The 25372-nt window shown below is 39.2% G+C and overlaps 1 protein-coding gene across 1 annotated transcript; it reads left to right on the top strand.

Moving 5' to 3' along the window:
* Window positions 1-1291: 1291 nt before the first annotated feature.
* On the top strand, window positions 1292-24074 carry LOC149218042 (transport/golgi organization-like protein (DUF833)). Its single transcript, XM_089383756.1, has 5 exons — window positions 1292-2090; window positions 2171-2354; window positions 22398-22604; window positions 22800-22994; window positions 23408-24074. Exons 1-5 carry the CDS (start codon window positions 2008-2010, stop codon window positions 23534-23536), a joined length of 798 nt encoding a protein of 265 aa, XP_089239882.1. The 5' UTR covers window positions 1292-2007; the 3' UTR covers window positions 23537-24074.
* Window positions 24075-25372: the final 1298 nt, after the last annotated feature.

Raw genomic sequence — 25372 nt, 5'->3', positions numbered from 1 at the left:
TTACATATATATATTTCTCAATTATTTTTCTAAATATAAGATTTTTATATTTATTTGATTAGAAATAAGAGTTTTAATATTCAATGACTTATTTTTTGCAAGATGATCTTCCCAAATCTTCTCAATAGAAATGGATTGCTTAGTTGTACAATGTTTTCGTTCTTTATACTTCTATCTAAAGGAAGAATGTGGAAAGATCATACAAAACCCTATCACCTATGGCATGTCCTCACTTTAACAATTTCCTTCCGGGGATATACTGCTTTTGCCTACCTCTTAGACCCTTCTACTATTAAGCGAGTTGTTGCTTCTTCAATGGGTGAGCCATTGTTTCATTCGGTTATCTTTGTGTAATTTAGTTAGATACTATTTGTAAAATCCTTGTCAAATAATTAAGGATAGTTATTAGTTTCAACTTAAACTCAAATTTAGATTATATTTCATTGTTCATATATTTCATTTGATTGTTGCTTTTCACATACCCTTCTACTATTAAGCGAGTTATTGCTTCTTCCATGGGTGAGCCATTGTTTTATTCGGCTATCTTTGTGTAATTTGGTTAAATACTATTTGTAAAATCCTTGTCAAATAATTAAGGATAGTTATTAGTTTCAACTCAAACTCAAATTTAGATTATATTTCATTGTTCATATATTTCACTTGGTTGTTACTTTTCACATTCTCAACTTCTTTTATAAGAGTTCCTTCTTACCTCTTGGTATAATTACTAGTGATACTTCATTACTAAAATTCCTAGTAATAATGACCCAATCATATTATTTCATCCTAATGGAAATTTTGCTTTAACCAATTTATATCGTAATGAAAATTTTGCTTTAACCAATTTATATGAAATTGTGCACAACTAAAAAGTTCCAACATTCCAATATATCATGATGATACACTATTACTTTTTCCATAATATGTTATATATAAATAATATAATATTAATAAAAATTGAAAAAAAGAAAATCACATTTCACAAGCTGCCTGTTATTTTTGTTTTATTTAATTTGTATACTAATATTATTTACTACAACATTTTAACAATTTCCTTTTCTTTATTATTAGGGTTTGGTTTTGAATTTGGACTTCATCACGTAATCACAATCAGTGGTCAATATTCTTAATTCCCAAGAAAATAAATAAAAACATACCCAAAAAAATTGATATCCCAAAATAAAAGTCGTAACCAAAAGACTCATTGATGCTGTAAAATTTTCATTGATGCCATCTATATCACAGTGGCGGGTCTCTTTCCGATAACATCTCTGTAATATGCTAGCTAGAGCGAATGAGCTTTATCAGAATATTTTGCTGAGATGGAATTCCACCTTCATAATACTAAATACATCAATAATATCTGTAGTTGTTCTAATTACGAAACTTTAAGCAGGTTCTGATCTAATTCGGCTACAAAGGAAGCGGCGACGGTAAGAATTAGAAAAACAGATCATTGACATGTGTAGTTGTTCCATTCGTGATACTTCAGCCAGGTGTTAGAATTGATTGATTTCCACTAAAATGGAAGCATCAGAGATAAGAATTCAGTCTCCTCCTTCACATTAAATGGAAATTTATACTTTTTTTTCAGGGGAAGGGCATCCCGCTGAAGAAGCAACCTATATAATATGCAACATATATCTTCCACATATATAATATATACATTATCTGGATACCAATATAAGTTGTGCGCAGACAACTCTTCAACATATATAATATATACAATATCTGGATACCAATATAAGTTGTCCGCAGACAACTCAGCATACGGACGTAGCGGCGAACACAATGTTAACAAATAGCTGCAGAGCACCGCATCATGCAACCATGAATCGAACCCTGGTGGGGGGCCACAAACCGACTGTCCCGACCACCATGTCAAACGATCACGGGCAAATGGAAATTTATACTTACAGTTCCATCTTTACATCCTAAAAAGCTTTTCATGATGGTCATGAAATCAAGGTAACGATACTACTGGCAACTATATTACTTTGCGAGAAAATGTGTATAGCCGTATGGATATGGGAATCACATCCCCAATATCGCCTCCTGCTTGCCCTCAACAGAGACGAATTTTTTGACAGGTATTTGCTCATTTCAGATCACCTCACCCACATACAAAGGCTCGTTGATTGTATCTCATTTTGATGTTTCCTGATCTCAGGCCGACTGAAGCTGTGCATTGGTGGGAAGGTGAGGAGATTCTTGGGGGAAGGGATGGCAAGGAGGGAGGAACATGGCTGGCTTCTTCTAGGAATGGACGTCTTGCTTTTGTCACCAATTTTAGAGAGCCTACCTCCAATCCGCTTGCAAAATCCAGAGGAGAGCTTGTCACCGGGTTCTTACGGGTATGCCTATAATCCATCCACCAATTAGGTTTTCTGTTTTCTTTTGTGTTATGGTTTTTGTTGATTATTGAATGACATGCCAAGCAATGGTTTTATTTTTTATATATTGGAGATTCCAGTACATGTGTCGTTTTCTTTTGCCACTTAACTGAGTTCAAAGGATTGGATTCTCACCGAAGTTGTCTCTGGTTAATTTCTTCCTTCTTAACTGAGCTAGGTAAAGGCAGTTTCTGATATTACATCATGCCGTGCAGGAATAGTGGCAATGCCAGTCTCACATCTTTCTGATATTTCTTCATGCTGTGCACGAATAGTGTCAATGACAATTTCCTTTGATGCTATCCCCCTGTTACACCACAAATAATTTTATTAAAGATTTTCTGCTATGGAATTTACTGGGTTGACCTTTTCAGACCTTTCCTTAGAAGTGCAGCACTTTATTGTTTATGTAGATAGATAGGTGATTAGAGAGCTGGTTTGTTGAATCTTGTAATACCATTATCACTTCTTCTTCTTTGGACTGGTTTCCATTTATCATGATGCGACAAGTTCCCCTTTCTTTCTTAATATGGAAGAGTTTACAATTACTGTAGCCCAGGACTTAAAACACAGATTCTATCGGAGAAACCTGAACCCCGGTGTGGGTGATCACAATGTCCAGCTTTCGCCCAACTGAACAAATCACTTTGACAAGAATACCATTAATTTTATGTTTAAATGCTTTTGTTAGACACTGAGTTTTGTTTCTCTACTATGACCTCTGATCATTATATATATATATATATATATATATATTTTTTTTTTTTGCCTTTTATACGATTTGGATTTCTGCCCTGTATTTGATAAAAACCCCAAAAACTACAGCGACACAGTATGAGTCAATTTTTCTTAGGAAATTTTATTGCAGAGATCATAGAGTATTCCTATCTGTTCCGTATTTGTAACCTACCCACCCCACAAAAAAAAAATACAACTATATCATCTCACCAGTCATTGTGTTTATTCTCGCCTTTTATACGTTTTTTTTCTGTATATTTAGTATTTCGTAAATTCTCACCAAAAATATTGCTGTATTATTGCACTAGTCATAGTTATTAAACTCTATTATGAATGGGCAAATTCATTATGGAGATCTTTATTACGAAATGCTCGAGCGAAAATGTTCTACCATTGTCTGCCTTGTATTTGACAAAACTCTAAAAAATACAGCTATATTATCTCACCAGGCATAGTATTTCACTTGATACCTTCTGCAAGGAAAATTTAATGCGGATATTCAGGGGATGTTTCCCCACATTTGTGAATGGCATCTCTAGTAAACCTATCCCTAATCACATGGGGAGTTTGAATCAGGCATCGGAATTAGTGAATTGCCCAACAACATTGGTGACAACCAGTCAAACTAACCCCTTGGGCTATAACCTCTGACACTTATTTCCTCTTCTAGACATTTCTGTTTTCTGCCCCGTTTTTGATAAAACATCCCAAAAATATAGCTCCATTATCTCACTTGCCATAGCGTTTAAACTTTATTGTAAACGAATCAATCATCATAAGAAATCTTTATCATGGAAATCCCAGAGCATCGGAATTTTCTACTATTCTCTGCCCTATATTTGTTAAAACCCAAAAATACAGCTATATTGTCTCACCCATCATGGTATTGAAATCTATCGAATCGCGGAAATCTTATAGCATAGGAATATTCTACTATTATCTGCCCTGTATTTGATAAATATAATGTCCCTAGGGAAAAATTTGCCCCTAGGTTTATTGGAACATAAGACAATATTGTACTAGTAACATAATATTCCTTTTTTAAGTCAACAAATGGACAGTGAATGCATAACAATGTAAATCAGGGGATAATTCTCAACAATACGAACAATTTATTCAGATGCTCTGTCCACAGATTTACTTCTAGGGCTGTTACATCAGCAGGGTCAGCTGTACAGCACCTAACAATTTAGTAACTGTAACAACACTAATTACTCTAACTGTTGATTTTTGGGTAGCATCGGATGTGCTCTAGCTCCAAAATTTTGTGGAGGGGCTAGAACACATGAGATCTCCAAGACCCAGAAATCGTTTGGTGAAATTCTACCCGGATTGTATTTTATTAAAATAATTAATATTATTAATGGGGTTCCTAAGTCTAAACTTAGGAAAGTTAAAATATTTAATGGGTATTAATGAAAATATGGGTGAGAAGCTTCTAAGAGACGACGATTAAGTCTAATTTAATCTTAGCTATTGATTAGAGATTAGATCACGGTCGTTGATTTCTCAACACGAAAAGTATAAAGGAAGGCTTGGGGTCAATTGGAGAACACACACAGAGAGAGCAGCACTTGAGCTAGATCGAAATTCTAGGGCGTGGTTTGCTGAGAATTTCGGAGTAAGCTTCTAGTGTAGAGAGGGGCAGTTCGGCAGTGGGACTTTTGTCCAAGGCTGAGAATACATAGCAGAGAGGCAGCACAACACCAGGGAGAGACAACGCAGCTCTAGGAGGGTGACGCAGAAGCTAGAGCGTTGACACAGTCACGCAGAGGCAGCGTTGGGGTTTCTGTGAGGCAGATTGGGCATCAGTTCAGCAGATCGATTTCTGAGCCGGGAAGGCTCACTGGGAGGGTGACGCAACTCCTAGAGGAGGTGACACAGTTCCAGTGCAGAGCTGGGAGCAACCATTGCTGCACAACACTGGGGACAATGCAGTCACCTGTGGGGTTTGTTCATCCAGTTGTTGGATTCGCCAAAATATCTGTTTCCGGATAGAGGTACTTCTGTCGGGTTTATTCTTTGTTGGGTGAGCCGGATTTGGCACCCTAGTTGTCTTCAGAAGTCTGCTTAATAATAAAACCCTCATATCTACTGCACCGGTTTATCTGCATTGGGTTTTTTCGGGGACATTTAGTCCAAAAATAAGTGTGTCCTTTGTATGGTTGTCTCATTTAGTTTTTAGTACTTGATCTGATAGTAGTGTAGGCTGCAGTGTATTTGCGTTAATATTTTCTGAATAATTTTGAAAATAACTTGTTAAATTGAAGGACACAAGTAGTTAATGCAAATTAGTTTACGACAGTAGGATTTCTGGTGTGTTAGATTCAGAAATTTTCACATGGTATTAGAGCGATTGTAGATTAAGGAGGATTGAAGACATCGGCGAAAGGACAGAGGAAAATCTGTGTGAAGACAATTGTCCCGAGAGAGAGTGCAGTTTCTGGCCAAGAGAGCAGAGGAGGGGTGACACAGTCACCAAGGGAGGCTCACACAGAGCCTGCGTCAGCCTGATTGGGTGACGCTGTTGCTGCAAAGGGCAGTGTAGAGACTGTTGAGTCTCGTTTTTCGGTTGCCGTGGCTAGAGGTGCAGCACAAATTTGTTAATTATAGGCAACAATGGTATGTTCTATGCTTTAGAGCAATTTTACTTCAATTTCTTTATGAAATTAATGGGCCAGCGCAGAAACTATTGAGCGTCATTTTCCGTTTGCCGTCGCCAGAGGTGCAGTGCAAATTTGTTAATTTTAGGCAAAAATGGTATGTTCTATGCTTTAGAGCAATTTTACCTAAATGACTTTTGGGCAACCCTAAGATATAATGGCTCAGATTCATTTAGATCAAGGGATGAGATTAAATGCGCATTTAATTCTCACTTTCTATTTTTTAACTCACCCATTAAATAAAGTACCCACATTGTACTTTATGTCTAAAGTCACTTTTCACTTTATAATTTAACATTGACTTTACCACTTATAAAGTCACTTTCACTTTATAAAGTCACACTTAGGAAAATAATTATTTTGGACACTTTTCCCTAGGTAGAGACTAACCCATGGAAAACCACTTGTCCAAGGTACATTAAAAATCAACACTCTCTCTTATCGAGGAAAGTGTTTCTCACCACACCCATCTTGTCCCTGAAATGGACATGCTTGCCTCTTGGCAAGGGCTTCGTGAGAACATCGGCCACCTGTTCATCTGTCAATATATACTCTAGCGTCACTTCTCCCTTTTGAACATAGTCGCTGATGAAATGATATCTGATGTCAATGTGTTTTGACCTGTCATGAAACACTAGATTCTCCGTGAGTTTAATACAACTCTGATTATCATAGTGAACAACCGTCGGTCTCAACCCCTGATCAAATAGGCCATACAACAACTTGCGAAGCCAAATGGCCTCACAACTATCCTGGCTAGCAGCCATATACTCAACCTCAGAAGAGCTCAAAGCAATTGAATTTTGCTTTCGACTCAACCACGACACAACTGTCGAACCCAATCCGAAGCAACACCCTGAAGTTCTTTTCCTGTCAGAAGCACACCCTGCCCAATCTGAATCTGCGTAACCTGCCAACCTCACTCCATCTCCCCGCATATAATCCAGACCATAATCAACAGTCCCTTGCACGTGGCGAAGAATGTGCTTTGCAGCTACCTAGTGCACCCTCCTGGGCTCAACCATGAACTGGCTAAGTGTGTTCACTGCAAAGCATATATCTGGCCTAGTGTTGACCAGATACATCAAGGACCCAATAAGCTGCCTATACAATGTGGGATCCACCAAACTAGAATCTGAAGCATGAAGCTTCTTCCAATTGGTGATCATAGGTATGGACATGGGTTTACAGTCTACCATGTGAAATCTGCTCAACACATCCACAACATACTACCCCTACCCCAAAAAGATATGCCCCTCCTCCTACCACACCTCAAGCCCCAAAAAGTAATGCATCAGCCCAATGCCCTTCATCTCGAACTCCATAGCAAGATCCTCCTTGAAACCACTAATCAGTCTCTCTGCCCTATTAATGAACAAGTCATCAACATATAACACAAGAATGAGTGGATCATCCCCTACAACAATTTAGTATAGGTTCAGATCTGCATCACTCTTTATGAAACCCATCTGTTGCAAGTAAGTATCAATCCTCGAATACCAAGCTCTTAGAGCTTGCTTAAGTCCGTAGAGTGCTCGCCTCAACCGGCATACATGGGTCTCTCGCCCAAGTACCTCAAAGCCATGTGGCTGCTCAACATACATCTCCTCCTCTATACCTCCGTTCAGAAATGCGCTCTTCACATCCATATGATGGATCTGCCAACCCATTTCTGCAGCAATAGAAATAAGGGACCGAATAGAACTGTACCGAGCTACGGGAGTGATCTAGGAGGATCTTGTCAGTCCAACATGAGCAGAGTCTTCAGTGGTTCAAAGTCGAAATGGTCTTCAAATGATCATAATCAATGAGGTCTTGAACTTTATCAACTTCGCCAGTTTTGTCGTCAACATTCAGTGTCTGGCGTCTTTAGCTTTGACAGTGATGTTTATGGTTCAGGTTGTTCGGTGATGTCAATGGTTTTCATGGTGTTCGAAGGATATGTACCTGGTTTTCGACATATGGTTGTCGTCAGTTCCGTCGGGGTTTGGTTATCAGGGATGTAACAGGTCGTCTTGTGGAGTTTTTATGTCACATTGTGACAATTGTTGTAAAAGGAGTTATTTTGATTATGTGACAAATTCTAAAAGACTAACTCTAAAATCATCATACTAAAACCCTAATACATAACCTAAGTCCTAGCCCTAACACCTAAAAACCTAACCTAGAAACTACACCATGTATTCAAATACATTAATCCTATGTCATAAACCCTCTTGGGCCATGTTAAATACATTACAAACCTTGTAATACGCATAAAACATTACAAACACATACAAATTGCCCCTAACCGCTGGTCTAACCGTGCGGGGAGAAGACCGCAGTGGGCACATGTGAGCAGGTAAACGTTTATCGTTAACTGAGCGGAGTTTGTAGTCAGATCGCAGTGGATATCAGCTGTAATCGTGTTGGGGTTATGACATGTGAACAACAAGGGCAGTCAACGCATAGTCATTGTAACCACAACAGCTAACCGCACGAGGGAACGAAACCGTCGAGCGGAGGTTGTCACATGCAAGTTGGAAGACCGCGTTGGTAGCCGGAACCATCAACAACTAACCTGCAAGGTGGCGGCTTACGTTTAGATCGTCCTAGCCACATGACCGTTGCTTGATCTCTGCGCAGTTTACCTGACTGCTAGTAGTCCAACGCTAATCCAAAGTCCATTTTGGGCTTTTAGTTGAGTTTTTGACTATTTTTAATTCAACCACCTTGAACCATTATTCTAAGGTGTCCTCTAGTGGTAAGATCGAGCATTTGTGACCAAAATTAGAAGCAATTCATGCCAATCCGTGAAAGAAGAAGTAAGAATGCATCTAAAACATTATACATCCTCAATTCGGTCATTGAAGGAGGGAGAGTGGTTTTAGAGTTTGTATGCAAATTCTGGATGATATAGGCAGTTTTGTTTTCAGTGTAATAGGAGCATCGGGAGTCGGAATTGGGAACTGTGACAGGCGTTGGAAAGCTAATTCAGAGAGCTTTCGTGTGACAGTGACCAGAAGTGCCTGCGTGCATAATCAGTCTAGTTAATTTGCTATGTAATCGACCTCCTCGGACTCAATCCTAATAAAGCGGACTCGGAGAATAGTCCATCAGGGACGAACTCCGTAATCAATCTTGCTGTCTGGTATCACTGTGTTTTTGCTGCTTAATACTTTTGTTTACATGTTTCTTATGTTTCAATTCTGTTGTCAATTCATTCCTTTTCAATTAGTTCTCATGGTTAAAGCACTTTAAGTTAACATTCGATTCACTGATGGCATTAATCAATTATACTTCAGTTTAATGTATGATCATTTCAGATCATATAATTTGGTATCAGAGCAAGTTGCGTTTGTAAAATTTTGCCAGTGAATGTTAACCAGGTCAAAGTCGCAACGTGGAGAAGGAACACTTGAGGAGATTGATCCAGAGATTGGAAAGCGAAGAGTCGCTCATAAGTCGACCATGACATGATCTGATACAGGTGAAATTCCTGAAACTAAGATGAGCGAGGAATAGTTTCAGCAAGCATTCTTGAGTATGCAGCAGATGTTGGGAGAACTTTATGAAGATAAGAAGGCGAGAGATGCAGCTTCTTCTTCAAAGACATCGAAGAAGGACAAAGGTAAAGGCAAGGCGGATAAACCTCCTTCACCTTCCTCATCTCCATCATCATCATCATCATCTTCTTCTTCTTCTAGTTAAGAATCTGAAACAGAAAAGAAGCCTAAGAAAACATCTCTTTTGAAACTTGATGTAAAATTTGAGTTAGCTATTTATGATGGCGAAATGAATCCTTAAAAGTTAGATAACTGGATTAAGCAGTGAGAAGTGTATTGTCATATTCAGAACATTTCTGATGATAAAATGAAAATTCAGTTAGCTACACTTAGAATGGGGGGAACAACTTTAATCTGGTGGGAAAGTAAAACTCAAATATATGTAAAGTGGAAAGGTAAAGTCATCTCTTCATGGTCTAAGTTTTTAAAATCTCTTAGGAAACAATTTTATCCTTTAGGATACATGCAACAAGCTGTTATTGATTGGCAGCACTTGAGGCAAGGTAAAGGGCAGAGTGTTCAGGAGTTTACTCAAGAGTTCAAAAAGAAAGCATTGGCGCTTGGTATTTCATTAGATACACGTGAAAATTTATTAAAATACATCGGCAGTTTACATTTATATTTGAAACATACATTATTGATGTTTAATCCTGATGATGTGTGTTCAAGCCATACATATTGAATTAGGTGGCAGACCATTCAAGTTTTCACCACAATCATCCAAAGAGTTGGAAATCAAGGATTCCAATGACAACAAGAGGAAGAACAATTCGAAGGGAAAGAAATCAGCGACAACTCAGAAGGAAAGACCTACTTGTTCTCATTGCCAGAGAATCGGTCATGATGAATCTAGGTGTTGGAAACTTCATCCCGAACTTAAGCCAAAGAAGTTCCTTAAGGAGAAGGATGAAAAGAAAGCAAATGCAGCAATCCAACAAGATCTAGGCTCTGATTCAGGTGATGAAAGGAGGATAACTGCCATAGTTTCGACAGGTAAAACTTCTGACACTGGTTCAAGTTCTAATACTACTACATCTTCATCAAACATAAATCCTTCAAATGAGGATAAAAGAGTTGAACTATTTCACATAAGGATAACTTCTAAGCACACAAAGATAGATACAATGTTTGACAATGGATCACAGGCAAATTTCATATTTGAATATTTAGTTAAGAACTTGGGTTTGTAGACACAGAATCATCCAAGACCTTACCCATTAGGATGGCTAAATAAATCAACTCAGATAAAAGTCACTAAGCAGTGTCGGTTAAAATTTGCCATTACAGCTAATTACATTGATGAAGTGGAATTAAATGTAGTTCCAGTAGACATATGTGGAGTTGTCTTAGGAAGTCCTTATCTTTATGACCGTGATGCAATGTTTTATTGGAGAGAGCATAAATATCACCTTAAGAAAGATGGGGTTGAATTTATTGTCAGGGCACATAAAAGTAAAACTCATTGAATTTAGTTGTTGCTAATCAAATGAAGCGATTAATAAGTTCAAATAAGAGATTTTTACTCATGTGTGTAAAAGAACAACATAGGATCTAAGGGATACTTGTTCAGGTTGTAAGTCTCAGTTTAAAGATGGTTTGATCAAGAAGGTAGAAACTTTTCCAGTTCTATTTAAAGAACCCAAACATCTTACTCATAAGTCTGAATCTCCTCTTCCTAATGTCAAAATGTATCATTTCAGTCCATGTTTGGGAGTTATAAGTTACAGGGATGCATGTCAGTATTGGGGAAAATTAGTGTTATATTTCTCTTGTATTGTATCACCATTACATGTTTCAAGTAGTTTTGGAAGTGGAGAGGAAACCTATTTGTTTTCATATCAAAGCCTTTTCTAAAGCAGTGTCAAAGCTCTAGTACATAAAAGGGAAACTTATGCATTAAGGGAAAGTGTTAATCAATGGAGACATCATGGGAAACTTATGCATTAAGGGAAAGTGTTAATCAATGGAGACATCATTTAATGAATGAGGAAACAATGATTCAAACAAATCAACAACCACTTCAATACTTTCAAAATCAAACTAAGTTGCAGCAGTTTTCACATTACAGTTTGATGGGTTTATTGTAGCAAGTTCACTTAGTAATCAGGAATCAGGAAAGTATATCAAAACAAGTCGCTGGTATGATGTCAAGAATGTCTTTGAATGTTTTTACCATTCCGCAAAATAGATTGTTAGTACCAGTGTTTTCAGAAACGACCGGCTCAGAACTGACTCGTCCGAGTTGGTCCGAGCCAGGCCCTCCACTTGTGACCCGGCCTAGTAAATGGTTTGGCAGGCCGGCTCGGTATTATAACCCGGCAGGCTCAGCCAAGTCCGAGCCTACTCGGCTGGGTTGGAAACTGCGGCCCATTAACCCGTAAAACAACGATTTTTTTTAGTTATTCTTTTGGGGGACTCCAAACCGGTTTTTATTTTGTCTATTTTGTCTTTGGGGTCCATTCCCCTCTCCTAAACCCTATTTAACCCACCCAACCCCTCTCATTTCCTCACAACCATCTCATGCATTTGAGTGAGAATTGCAGTGAGTTTGTGAGGAGTTGTTGAGTTTGTTTTTAGAGCAGCAGTGAGGAGTCTTAAGCAAGCATTGTAGCTGGAGTGAGAAGCTTCTTGGGCAGCCATTTGGAGCAACATTTGCCATTGAGGAGTTGGTTTCTTGGAGCAACCTTGAGGAGGCAGTTTGTGCCTGGAGGTATTTTTTTTTCACTTGTAAAAAACTGTTTTTGCTTATTAAATTTTATGTGTAAATCTGGAAATTGAAAATAGTGTTTTTTGTGAAAGAAATGAACATTGAATCAATGCTTTTTTTTGTTTTCATTTTTAGATTTTTTGCTTTCATTTCCAAGTCAAAAAATGGCACCTAGAGTGAAAGATGCTTCTTGGGCATATGTTGTAATGGTTGATAGTCAAATGCATTGCAAAATTTTGCCACAGGAAAATTACGGATGGTCCTAGGGGCATTAATAGGCTGAAACAACACTTGGCAGAGATTAGAGGCCAATTACTCCATGTACCTCACCAGAAATTGGGGAGATTAGGAAGGATTTGTTAGCCAACTTTGAGAAGTTTAAAAAAGATAAGGCTAGGCAAAAAGAGTTAGAGGCTGAAATTGGGAGGAATAGGAATATACAAAAAATGTTGGCTACCAACCCCCATTTTGATTTTGAGGGTCATTCCTCTATCCCTTCTACTGATGCATCCAACCCCTTCTGATATGTTCCTCCCTCTTTTGAGTCTATTCAAGAAAAGGGAAAGGGTAAAATGAAAAAGGGTGATATGAACATCAAAAGTTATTTCACTCCCTCTCTATCAGATGCACACGGTCCTCAAGCTAGTAGAAGTCATATGCAACCCACTTTAGATGACCATTGGAAGAAATAATTGAGGGAGATTGCTTGTGATTACATATGTAGATGGTGGTATGATGCTGATATCCCCTTCAATGCTTCCTGTTCACCATGTTATGAGCCTATGTTTGATGCCATACATGTTGTTGGAAAAGGCTTCAAAGGCCCTACTATGCATGAGCTAAGTGGGTATTGTTTGCAGAAACAAATTGCCTCCATTAATGAGTATTTGAAAGATTTCAAGGACTCATGGGCAAGAATAGGATGTCCCATCATGTCAAATGGATGGACTGATCAAAGAAACCGTACCATCATAAACTTTCTTATCTTCTGCCCACAGGGAACCATGTTTCTAAAATCAGTTGATGCATCTGATAAGGTAAAAGATGGACAATTGTTGTTTCAGCTATTGGATGAGGTTGTTGAGGAGGTGGGGGTGGCTAATGTTGTTCAAGTCATCACAGATAATGCCTCTAACTATGTTTTTTTTGGTAAACTGTTAGAGGAAAAACACAGAACCATCTTTTGGACCCCATGTGCTGCACATTGCATAGACCTCATGCTTGAGGATATTGGAAAATTAGATTGGGTCAAAAACACTGTAGATCATGCCAAAAGCATAACAAAATTTATCTACAATCATTCATGGATTTTGAGCTTGATGAGGAAACACACAGGGGGCAGGGATATTATTAGGCCTGCCATCATTAGATTTGCTACTCATTTTTTGACATTGCAATCTATGCTTTCACAACATAGAAACTTGCAAAAGATTTTTTCCAGTGAAGAATGGAATCAAAGCCATTGGCTTCACAAACTGGAAGGCAAAGAATTGAGAAAGAAAGTTAATGAAGAAATATTTTGGAGAAAGGCAACAAAGATTGTGAAGCTTGGTGAGCCACTGGTTAAGGTGTTGTGGTTGGTGGATGGGGATAGATTGGCTATGGGCTTCATTTATGAGGCTATGGATCAAGCACAGGAGCAAATAAAGAGGGCATAGAAGGATGAAGTGGCTAAGTATGGACCCATTTGGCAATCATTGATGAAAGATGGAACAATCAACTCCATCGCCCTATACATGCAGCTGAGTATTTTTGAATCCACGGTATCATTATAAAGCTAAGGCCACAGGAGCTTTGAGGGGGGAGGTTAGAGATGGATTGATTAACTGCATTGATCGCATGATCCCATTGGAGTGTGATCAGCTGGAGATACACCGACAGGTCACAACTTTCAACAATGCTTTAGGTACCTTTGGGAAGAACCTAGCAAAGATTGCAAGGGAAGCAGATGACCCAGGTAAACAAAAATTTCAATTTTCAAAGTCTTAATACTTATTTTGTTAAATCGTTTATAATTTGAAAGTTGGATATAATTTGTAATTTTGTTGAGCTAACTCATTACATTCTTATGTTTTTTGCAACACAATGGTGGGAGGCTTTTGGTAGCCATTGTCCTGAATTGCAGAAGTTTGCAATTAGTATTTTGAGTCAAACTTGCAGCGTTACTAGGTTTGAGCGCAATTGGTTTGTCTTTGAGAGAATTCACACAAAGAAGAGAAACCGTTTGGATCAAAAATGGTTAAATGATCTAGTCTATGTCCAATACAACCTCCGGCTCAAACACAACCAATTGCTGAACAAAAGACCTGATTCAGATCCCATTGTGTTGGAAGACATTGATCCAACATGAGATTGGGTAGTGGAGAGTCATCCAACAGAGTTTGCTTTTGATGAGGATATTGGTTATGAATTACAGACGATAGCATCACTCGAACAACATGTTCAGTTGAATGTAGATCCTGATCCACTTGTACCAGCCTCAGCCTTAGAGCCAACAAGTCCTTCAATTGCAGGCGCTTCCTTTGCTCAGCCACGACAAAAGCACATATCTCGTCTATCACAGCTTGCAGCTGCTGCACAGCATGCTAGTGCTACCACTTCTATAGTTGCATTTGGAGATGATGATGAGGAGGAGCCATGGGGCCCCCTGTCTGACTCTGATCCAGAGATTGATCTAGATGATCTTGGCTCCTCTAGCAATAGTCAATAGTACTGGTCACAATTTACTTTTGTTGTAGAGGCCATTTCTAGCCTCCTTGGTTATGTGTTTTTGTTTTGATCTCTATATCATCATGATGTATGTATTGGACAGTGCACTGGGTGCCATTTTGATATAATGGATATATTCATGAGCCTACTTTGATCATATGTTGTCTTCTATATATATGCTGATGCTGTGCGTTTGAACTTTGGAAACATGAATGAAAATCTTTAAAATTATGTTTTTTTATAAAAAAAAAAATTAATGTATTTTTTACAACGACCGAGTCATTGAAATCGAGCCGACCGAGTCGATACCAAGTCAGAGTAGGAGTCGGAGTCGACCCTTAGCCGAGTCGGAGTTTTAAAACATTGGTTAGAACATGTCAATAGTATTGAACAATATCCTGTAGAGATTGTTTTCAAAGATGCTTATGAATCACTAATTCATGGTACTTCGTGAAAAGAAGTCAATTACCATGTTCATAACAGGATGTTTAACCATCTTCGCAAGTTGAGCATACTGGAGATGGATGAAACAGTTCACAGATTCAAAATGCGCCATGATCAGCATCATCAGGATCATCACTTTCAGGTTGTTGATCGAATGTATTGGTACATCATCCAGGCAAGGTGGAGAGTGAGGGAGCTCTACCCTCACTTGTTGTCTGTCTAGTCAAACTTTTGTGGTCCAAAAGCTTTCAAGTGTAGAGGATTGATCCAAGAGGATCTTGTCAGTCTGGCATGAGCGGAGTCTTCAATGGTTCAAAGTTGAAATGGTCTTCAAATGATCATAATCGATGAGGTCTTGAACTTTATCAACCTCGCCAGTGTCATCGTCAGCATTCAATGTCCGATGTCTTGGGCTTTGACAGTGATGTTTATGGTTTAGGTTGTCCGGTGATGTCAATGGTTTTCATGGTGTTCGAAGGATATGTACCTAGTTTTCGACATATGGTTGTCGTCAGTTCCGTCGGGGTTTGGTTGTCATGGATGGAACATGTCGTCTTGTGGGGTTTTTATGTCACATCGTGACAATTGTTGTAAAAGGAGTTCTTTTGATTATGTGACAAAATCGAAAAGACTAACTCTAAAATCATCATACTAAAACCCTAATACATAACCTAAGTCCTAGACCTAACACCTAAAACCTAACCTAGAAACTACACCATGTATTCAAATACATTAATCCTAAGTCAAAAACCCTCTCGAGCCATGTTAAATACATTACAAACCTTGTAATACACATAAAACATTACAAACACATACAAATTTCCCCTAACCGCTGGCCTAGCCGCGTGGGGAGAAGACCGCAGCGGGCACATGTGAGCAGGTAAACATTTACCGTTAACGGGCGGAGTTTGCAGTCAGACCGCAGTGGATATCAATTGTAACCGTGTCGGGGTTATGACATGTGAACAACAAGGGCAGTCACCGCACAATCAGTGTAACCACAACAACTAACCGCATGGGGGAACGAAACTGTCGGGCGGAGGTTGTTACATGCAAGCTAGAAGACCGTGCCCTTACCCGGAACCGTTAGCAACTAACTTGCAAGGTGGCAGCTTACGTCTAGACCGTCCTAGTCACATGATCGTTGCTTGATCTCTGCGTAGTTAACCTGACCACCAGTAGTCCAATGCTAATCCAAAGTCCATTTTGGGTTTTTAGTTGAGTTTTTGACTATTTTTAATTCAACCACCATGAACCATATTTGTGACCAAAATTAGAAGCAGTTCATGCCAATCCGTGACAGAAGAAGTAAGAATGCATCTAAAACATTATAAATCCTCAATTCGGTCATTGAAGGAGGGAGAATGGTTTTAAAGTTTGTATGTAGATTCTGGACGATATAGGTAGTTTTGTTTTCAGTGTAACAGGAGCATCTGGAGTCAGAATTGGGAACCGTGACAGGCGTTGGAAAGCTAATTCAGAGAGCTTTCTTCTGACAGTGACCAAAAGTGCTTGCGTGCACAATCAGTCTGGTTAATTTGATATGTAATCGACCTCCTCGGGTTCAATCCTAATAAAGTGGACGCCCATCTTGAAAGCGGACCCAGAGATGCAGTCCATCAGGGACGAACTCCGTAATCAATCTTGTTGTCTTGTTTCGTTGTGTTTTTGATGCTTATTACTTATGTTTACATGTTTCTTATGTTTCAATTTTGTCGTCAATTCATTCCTTTTCAATCAGTTCTCACGGTTAAAGCACTTTAAGTTAACATTTGATTCACTGATAGCATTAATCAATTCTACTTCAGTTTAATGTATGATTGTTTCAGATCAGGGAGCGAAGGTCTCATCATAGTCAACTCCCTCTATTTGTGAGAACCCTCTAGCCACAAACCTCGCCTTGAACTTCTCAATGCTGCCCTCTGCAGCGTGCTTGATCTTGTAGAGCCACCTGGAAGTCACCACTGACTTTCCTTCAGGCCTAGGCACCACTTCCCAGACATTGTTCTTAATGGTAGAGGCATACTCCTCCGCCATAGCCTCTCTCCATACCTCCTCGCTGGCAGCCTCCTCATAGCTAGTATGTTCAGAGTCAACAATGCCGGTAGCCTTGGCTACATAACTGTAAAACCACTTAGGTGGCACACTCTCCCTGTTCGCCCTCTTCGGAGGACCAACAGACTTCACTTCCTTCAAGGTGTCTTGAAGCCACTTGGGCCTCCTCTTCCCTGAAGAAGCTTCCCCATATGGAACCTCATCCTTTTCCCCCTAGTCTGGTGAACCTGAATGTCTGCCAATTGACCCTGGTGTGCTTATACCAGCATTTGTCCTCGAAGAACCTGTACTAACACCTATGCCTATGTCCACTGAAGTGCCATGTGAACTCTGTACCAGTGGACTCCCTAAAGAAGTGCTCGGTGAACTCGCCACTGGTGCCCCAAATGTCAGTGACACTGAAGTACCTCCTGTACCAGTCGATCTAGAACCCTGAGGTCCTGCTCCGTGTACCTGACCTTTCTGCTGAGGAGAAGTTTGTGACTCTCTCATCATACTCCCTTGATTTCCGATAGGCCCTCTCCTCCTCGAACTTCACATCCCTCCTAATCACCACTCTCTGTTTAGAAGGAATGAAGATTCGATAGGCCTTCGAAGTCTCGCTGTAAGCCATAAAGATACCCTTCTCTGCCATGGGTTCTAGCTTCGACCTCTGCTCCTTAGGGATATAAGAATATGTGAGACATCCAAAGATATGAAGATGTCCCACATGAGGCTTCTCTCCAATGAAAGCCTCCTCCGGATTCATATTCCCCAATACTCTGTTAGGACTCCTGTTCTGAAGATAAACAACAGTATTGCAGGCCTCAACCCACAAAAACAAAGGCAACCCTTGATCATGAATCATCGCTCTAGCAGCCCCAACAATAAATCTATTCTTCCTTTCAGACACCCCATTCTGCTGGGGGTTGTAAGGAACCGTGAACTCCCTCCTAATGCCCTCCTATGCATAAAAGTCAGAAAACCCACCATCGGTATACTCACCACCATTGTCTGACCTCAAGACCCGAATCTTCCTACTTGTTTGCTTTTCCACAAGAGCTTTGAACTATTTAAAGTGACTGAAGACCTCACCTTTGGTTTTCAGGAAATATATCCAAGTCCTTCTAGAGTAGTCATCAATGAATATAACATAAATACTCCTAACTACCCAAAGACACATGAGACATACGACCAGTAACATTAGTATGAATCAAGTCTAGTATACCTGTAGATCTGCTATCGCTCGCTGGGAATGGTAACTTGGTGTACTTGCCCAAAGCACACCCTCTGCAGACCTCATAATGCCAATGTTCCACCAAGACTCTGGTGCGGGGAGACGCGAGTGCGTGGAGACGCACAGGGGGGACGTGTGGGAGTATACTCTCAAATTTTAGGGAAATTTTGGGGGTAGGGGGGACGTCGGGGTATATATATATATATATATATATATATATAATTCAAGTTCATATTCAATAATGAAAGCATAAATAAACTAATAGTAATAGTAAATACATTGAGCCACACATAAAATTTATATTCATAATTGAATTAAATAATCACATACATTGATCCCTCCTCATCATTCATTTTGATACATACATCATTCATATGACATACACATCATTCATCCATACCATGAGATTCAATAATAAAATTCAATAATGAAATATTCAAATACATTGATCAATGTCATTCATCATTCTAGAATCTAAATTAAAATTTAAAAGCAAAATAGACTAGTATATTACTAATATACTGTATACTAGATACTGAAGTTTGAACACTAAAATAGTAAATTATTGAATTCAAAATTGATATAACCCAAAGTCTCAAACTCAAAAATAGTTAAGAGTGAGGAGTTAATAATTGGTCTGAGGTCATCAATATCTAGTGTCACACAAAGTTAAAATTGAAAAGTAAAAATGGACAATGAGGACTGAAAATAAAATCAACATCAAGGAGTCAATCTCAATGATTGGTCCTCTACATTAAGTGTTATTAGACAAATTCGAGGGGGGATGCACCCCCCTCAAAAGGGGATGCCTAGAAGCACCCCTTTGGGGGGGGGGGGCGCCAAGAAGCACCCCTTTGGGGGGGGGGGAGGCGCCAAGAAGCACCCCTTTGGGGGGGGGGGGGGGAAGGCGCCAAGAAGCACCCCTTTGGGGGGTAGCGCCAAGAAGCACCCCTTTGGGGGGGGGGCCACCAAGAAGCACCCCTTTGGGGGAGTCGCGTCCCCCACGCTGGGGAAACGCACTCGCCTGTGTCTCCCCAAGACTCTCCAAAAGGGGTGCGAGGGGTGCGTGCACCCAACCCTGGGGGACGCGTCCCCGTGGAACGCTGCATAATGCTCAAGACACTGAAATCAAGAACTCTAATAGTGATCTCCCTCAGTACTCTCAAAACTCCATGATGCATATGTGCCATCCTACGGTTCCATAACTCGCACAAGTCTCTACTGCTGGTGGTGCTAGTGTGAATGCTACTCACCAATGCTCCTGCCGACTGAAAACTGAACCTGTATAATTTCCCAGAGCAGACTCCAATCACTTTGGCCAAAGTGATGGAAGCTCCCTTGGGATGCATCAATGCCTGCCCTCCTTAGAAAGTGACGTCAAACCCCTTTTCCTCCATAGCAGACACTGAAATCAAGTTCTTCTTATCCCTGAAACATACAAAACATCCATGACCTTCAAAGGAGGCAAAGACTCCCTCTTAAAGGTCACAGTCCCCACACCAACAACTCTCACAATTTGGTCATCTCCTAGTACAATCTCAATATCAAGTGCCCTCTCTGCAAGCTCTGAAAAGAACTCTCGTGCACTTATCATATGGCACGAAGCCTCGCTGTCTATGTACCACACATCAGATGATGTACTCCTACTAGATGTAGAAGTAATAAATGCAAAGTCCTTGTCAAACTGTGAAGCAAACTGCTCCACCTCTGCTAAAGTTGCAACACCCTTCTTCCCCTTTTTCTTCCTCTCAGGACAGGTAGCAGCATAGTGTCCCATCTTCTGACGTGCCCAATATTTGACTTTGGACGTATTCGTATCTTTCTTTTTCTTCTTCTCCTTTCCCTTAGCCCCATCTGATGAGGCCCCTTTCTTGGCCTTCCCTTTGTTCTTCCCCCTAACTGTCAAGGCTACACCCTCCTCATCTGCTATCTTCACCCCACCACTGCCAGTCTTTCGTATCTCATGCTGCACACAATCATCCCAGAATCTGTCCCAATTGGGAAGATTTTCCCTATAGGTAACATCATCTCCAAAGACCTCCCAAGACTTAGGAAGTCCCGCTACATCTATCCTAACTAACTCTGTGGGTGCAATTGCCTCACCATAGCAGTCAAATCATCACGTACCTGTTTGTCCCTACCAAGATAATGAACTACACTTTCAGCGTTTGTCATCCTGATGTTTTTCAATTGTTCTTTGAGTACCATCTTCCTGCTCTCATTGGTACTCTAATAGAGAGTGGTTAGAGTTGTCCACATCTGATATGCATATGTGTTTCTTCTCACTTGAGTACCACATGATTCTTCAGACTGTCCATCAAAATCCTTTTTGCCTTTGCATTATTTTTTGTGAATCCAACAAGTTCATCTGCAGTAGTAGGAGGTAAAACCACTTGCCACACTATGTCCCAAACTGCTGCCTCCTCAAACACTGTCTGAATTCTGTCATTCCAAATGACATAGTTGGATATCCCATCCAGTCTGTCCTCTGTCCTTAAGAACATGGCCATGACTGCTATCCAAAATTTACAAAACCAAGAAAATGGAGAAATGAACTTTCCAGCACACCTTGTTGTCCTAAAAGTTTAGTCTGTGTGAAATTTCACCTTGCGGTCCCAAAATATCAGTTTGCTGTCCAAAAATTTTGTTTGTTATTCAAACCATTGTTTGCTGTCCCAAACTACCGTTTGTGGTTTAAACTGCAATTTTCAGCCTGTACCTCTGATACCATGTTGAAATTTGATGACTAAAAATTTTCTTGCAATCCCAACCCGGTTTTAATTTCACTTTATCACTCCCATTCAGTTAAATGCCCTTTCCCATAAGCATACATTCAACATATACAATTCTGGAAGTGAAATTTTCAGATTAAAACACATGGGACTGTCAACACATGCTGAAAATAAATATGGACATAAACAGATCAGCGACACACATAAAAATACACATAGATTTTTGGTCAACTAAGACCCAGGCAAAACCTCTTCAATCTTCTCTGGGGAAAACCTATTAGAGAGCTCTTCAAATTTATTTATCTTTCAAATTCATTAAAAATATATTTGCAGAGAAAACAAAACAGCGAAATACAACTTATCTCTTCAACCCAAAACTCCTTGAAAACCGTGCCCACTTTGTCCCCATTTCCATGCCCACTTGAAGCTGAAAATATGTACTATACAGATATGGATTGTACGGATTTCCATACTGCTGTACAAACTATATGGATTTTTCAAAAAAAAAATCAAAAACTTCTCTCAAACGGCGTGCAATTCACAACATTAAATGTTGTTCGTACTGTACCTTCTGCTGTCTTCTATGCCTTGATTTCCTTTCCCAGCTTTGCCCAGAAATCACTCCTTCAATTTGCTGCAACAAATTTCTCCGTCAGAACTTTTCACCAACGTTCAACGTCTTTTCTCCAATCTGCTCAAGAAGAATGAATGCAGTATCTCTTTTCTTTTCCCCCTTTTGCTTTCCTAAATGACTTTTGGGCAACCCTAAGATCTAATGACTCGGATTCATTTAGATCAAGGGATGAGAATAAATGTGCATTTAATTCTCACTTTCTATTTTTTAATTCACCCATTAAATAAAGTACCCTCATTGTACTTTATGTCTAAAGTCACTTTTCACTTTATAATTTAACATTGACTTTACCACTTATAAAGTCGCACTTAAGAAAATAATTATTTGGACACTTTTCCCATAGAGACTAACCAATTGGAAACCACTTGTCCAAGGTACATTAAAAGCAACATAATTTTCTACCAAGGAACCTTTTCTTCTATCTTGCATCATGTTGTCAGTCATGATAAGCATTTGTTATATACTTTGTGTAATTATTTTAATGATTGATAGAAGAAACAATTTGCTGGGTATTCCTGTATTAAAATCTGAGAATGACCTCAAGACCGTGTTGAGCTGCAGAGCTCCAAAACTCCAATGGAATTTGCACAGGAAATATCCCAAGAAACTGAGAAATATAATGGCTTCAATTTAATCTTGGTGGACCTCTGCACTTGTAAAATGGCATATGTGACAAATCGTCATGAGGGCACTCTGGGTTATGTTCAGGAAGTTTCTCCTGGTCTTCATGTTCTCTGCAATGGTCAGCTTGATACACCTTGGCCAAAGGTAAAACCACTCGAATATGCCTTTTTTTCTTCTTTTTTTGCTTACAGAAAATAGAAAGAAAGAAATGAAAAAAGGCTTTCCTGATATCTATCTAGGAGATGCATATTTTAACCTGTTTTACGCATCAAGTGGTTTTAAAGCTGTCATTTTACTTGTGTGGTCACTAATGCTATTGCACAATGGCCACTTTATCAGGTTCAACGTCTGAGGAATATTTTTGAAGATTTATTGCAAAAGTTTGGTGAAGAGGAAATTCCAGAGATTCAAATAGTTGAAAATGCCATGAAAGATACTGTTAAAGCTGATAAAGCGATGCTGCCAAATACAGGTTATGGTCCTGATTACGAGTACAATTTAAGCTCAATATTTGTGGATTGGGATAGAGTTGAGGTGGGTTCATTTTTTAAGCCTCTTTCATCCATATTCTGTACAATAAATTGGTGGCAAGGATCAGCATTTCTTCATTTTTGCTTCTGCCTTGCAATAGAATGTTTTTGTATTTGTTATCCTAGCTTTGACTAGAAGCATAGTTAGATTGACCATTTAAGCTTCCCCAGTAGTTCCATGATAGGATCATCATGATAGCGTCATTGCCTTGTGTTCTCTTTCCTGAGAACATTGGAGTATAATTTGGTTAACTATGTAGTTGTATGTTAAGAGATTTCCTCTAACAGAATATAATTCGGTGAATTATGTGGTTGCTTATTAAGAGAGTTCCTCTAGTTTTTGCTTTTCATATTCCAGATCTCTATTATTTAAATATAATTCTCTTTAAATATAAATGAATTGCTGTTTTCATGCAGGGTCCTTATGGTACAAGGAGTGTGACTGTCCTGTCAGTGAAACACACAAATGAATTGACATACTATGAGCAATGTTTGGAAGATGGGAAGTGGAAAGAGAATCGGATGTCCTATGAAATAGTAACATAAATGGAAAGTGAAAATATTTTAAATATGGCATAGAAAGAGTTCTTTCAAACGATGTTACGAGTTTCAATACAAAGCACAAATATGACAAAATTATTACAGTTCGATGTCCAAAGAAATGATAAATCAATAACAAAAACAAATATTTCTTGTGAATATTCTAATAAAATTGACTTTGTTACATGAAATAATGAGATGAAATGAGGCAATCCGTTGGAAATTATATGCTGTATGAAAATTGTTGAGAAGGACAGATTCAGGACAAGGGACATATCCTGACATTCACTCGGAAGAGGAGACGGGGCATCCAAGGGATGTCCAACTGAGGGCACAGGATGCACTCACTCCAGATGGACCTGGCCAGGCCTTTTGTTGGATAGTTGGAGTTGTGTTCAATGGTCATTTTGATTCCTCTTTGTTCCTTTTATTGGTGTAGTGAATGTTTCCTCCAGGCTCCCTTCTCAAGAATATAAGATAGTTCCTGATGTACTTGCTATTTCATGTAAATGAATGAATGGTGAAATTTTCAGGATTTAGTATATACTCTCTGTTTTGCTGCTGAATCTACGATCTGAAAGTAAACATAAAATATTTCTTTTATTCCTTTTGAATATACCTTTTAAATACAACTATTAAATTGCTGCAACACATCTGCAATTTCTTTCAATCTATTTCAAGCACTTAGTCACTGTTCATCATTTTCATCAATTCCTTGGAATTTTTATAGAATATATTTTGAAGTATGGTTTTTGAGTATTTATATTGGATACATGTTATATTATTCATTAGAAAGAAGTGCTTTGTGCTCATCATTACTGAACAAGAGCATGGATTTCATACACGAACCATGTACCACTTGCTAATGGTCATTTTGTAAGGGAGATATAGGATGTGAGATAAAAATGGAGAGATGTATTATATATTATTTTATTTTATTTTATTTTTGGTTACGGGGGAAGGAACACTGCTTATAGACTTATAGTAACTTACATCTGTCCTTTTGGCTAAGCTGACGGTGCTATGAGGGGCATTTTGATGTTGTCCAAATGTTGAAGTTTCTAATTTTACTTAGTTTAGAAACCCTTCATGCACTTTTTCTGATTTATTCCTACCTACTTGTTATTTTTCTTTAACAAGTTATTTACAAAGTAAATACTGAAAATAAACATCAGTGCATGCTCAACATATTACAGATCAGCAACTAAAAGAAACAAGAACAAACACACCACATGACACCATTATTTTTGGACCAATGTCCTTGGAAAAACCCAATGTGGGAAAACCAATGCAGCTATTTGAGGGTTTTCTTATTAAGCAATATCAGAGTATAATCTGGGTACCGAAACTGGCCTATCCAACAGAGAATTTCCTTAGTAGTTATACCTCACAGTTTGAGAGAAATCTCCTGGCTGAAACCCCAGAAAATTCTTCCGGTAGCGCCTCAGCACAAAACTGCTCTGCAACCCCAACGTCTGCCCAATTTGGACTGCGTCAACCCCCCTCTATCTCACATTGGCCCTCTGCGTCAGACATGCTGGCCTCTCTGGTGCTCTGCGCAACACTTGGCTGCCTCTGCGTCACCCTGCGTGAGCCCTTGCTGGCTCTGCGTCAGTGTCCTTGGCTGCTGCGCTGCTCTCCCGGCACAATCTCTGCCTTCTCTATTTCTCTGTACTCAATGCCCCTCAGCTACTCTCCCGATCATTGATTCTATCTCTCTTAACAAACCCCGCTCTAGAGAATAGAATGACTGATCACTCTGGTGTGCTCTTCAAGTGACCCTCAAGCCTCCTCTTATATTTTTCATGTTGACATCTCAATGGTTGAGATTAAGTCCTTATT

This window comes from Pinus tabuliformis, chromosome Q (assembly GCF_031772625.1).
Source record: "Pinus tabuliformis cultivar Carrire ecotype Pingquan chromosome Q, CPIR1, whole genome shotgun sequence".
Classification (NCBI taxonomy): Eukaryota; Viridiplantae; Streptophyta; class Pinopsida; order Pinales; family Pinaceae; genus Pinus; species Pinus tabuliformis.
The sequence above is the reverse complement of the archived record's forward strand: the minus strand, read 5'-3'. Positions and strand labels throughout refer to the sequence as shown.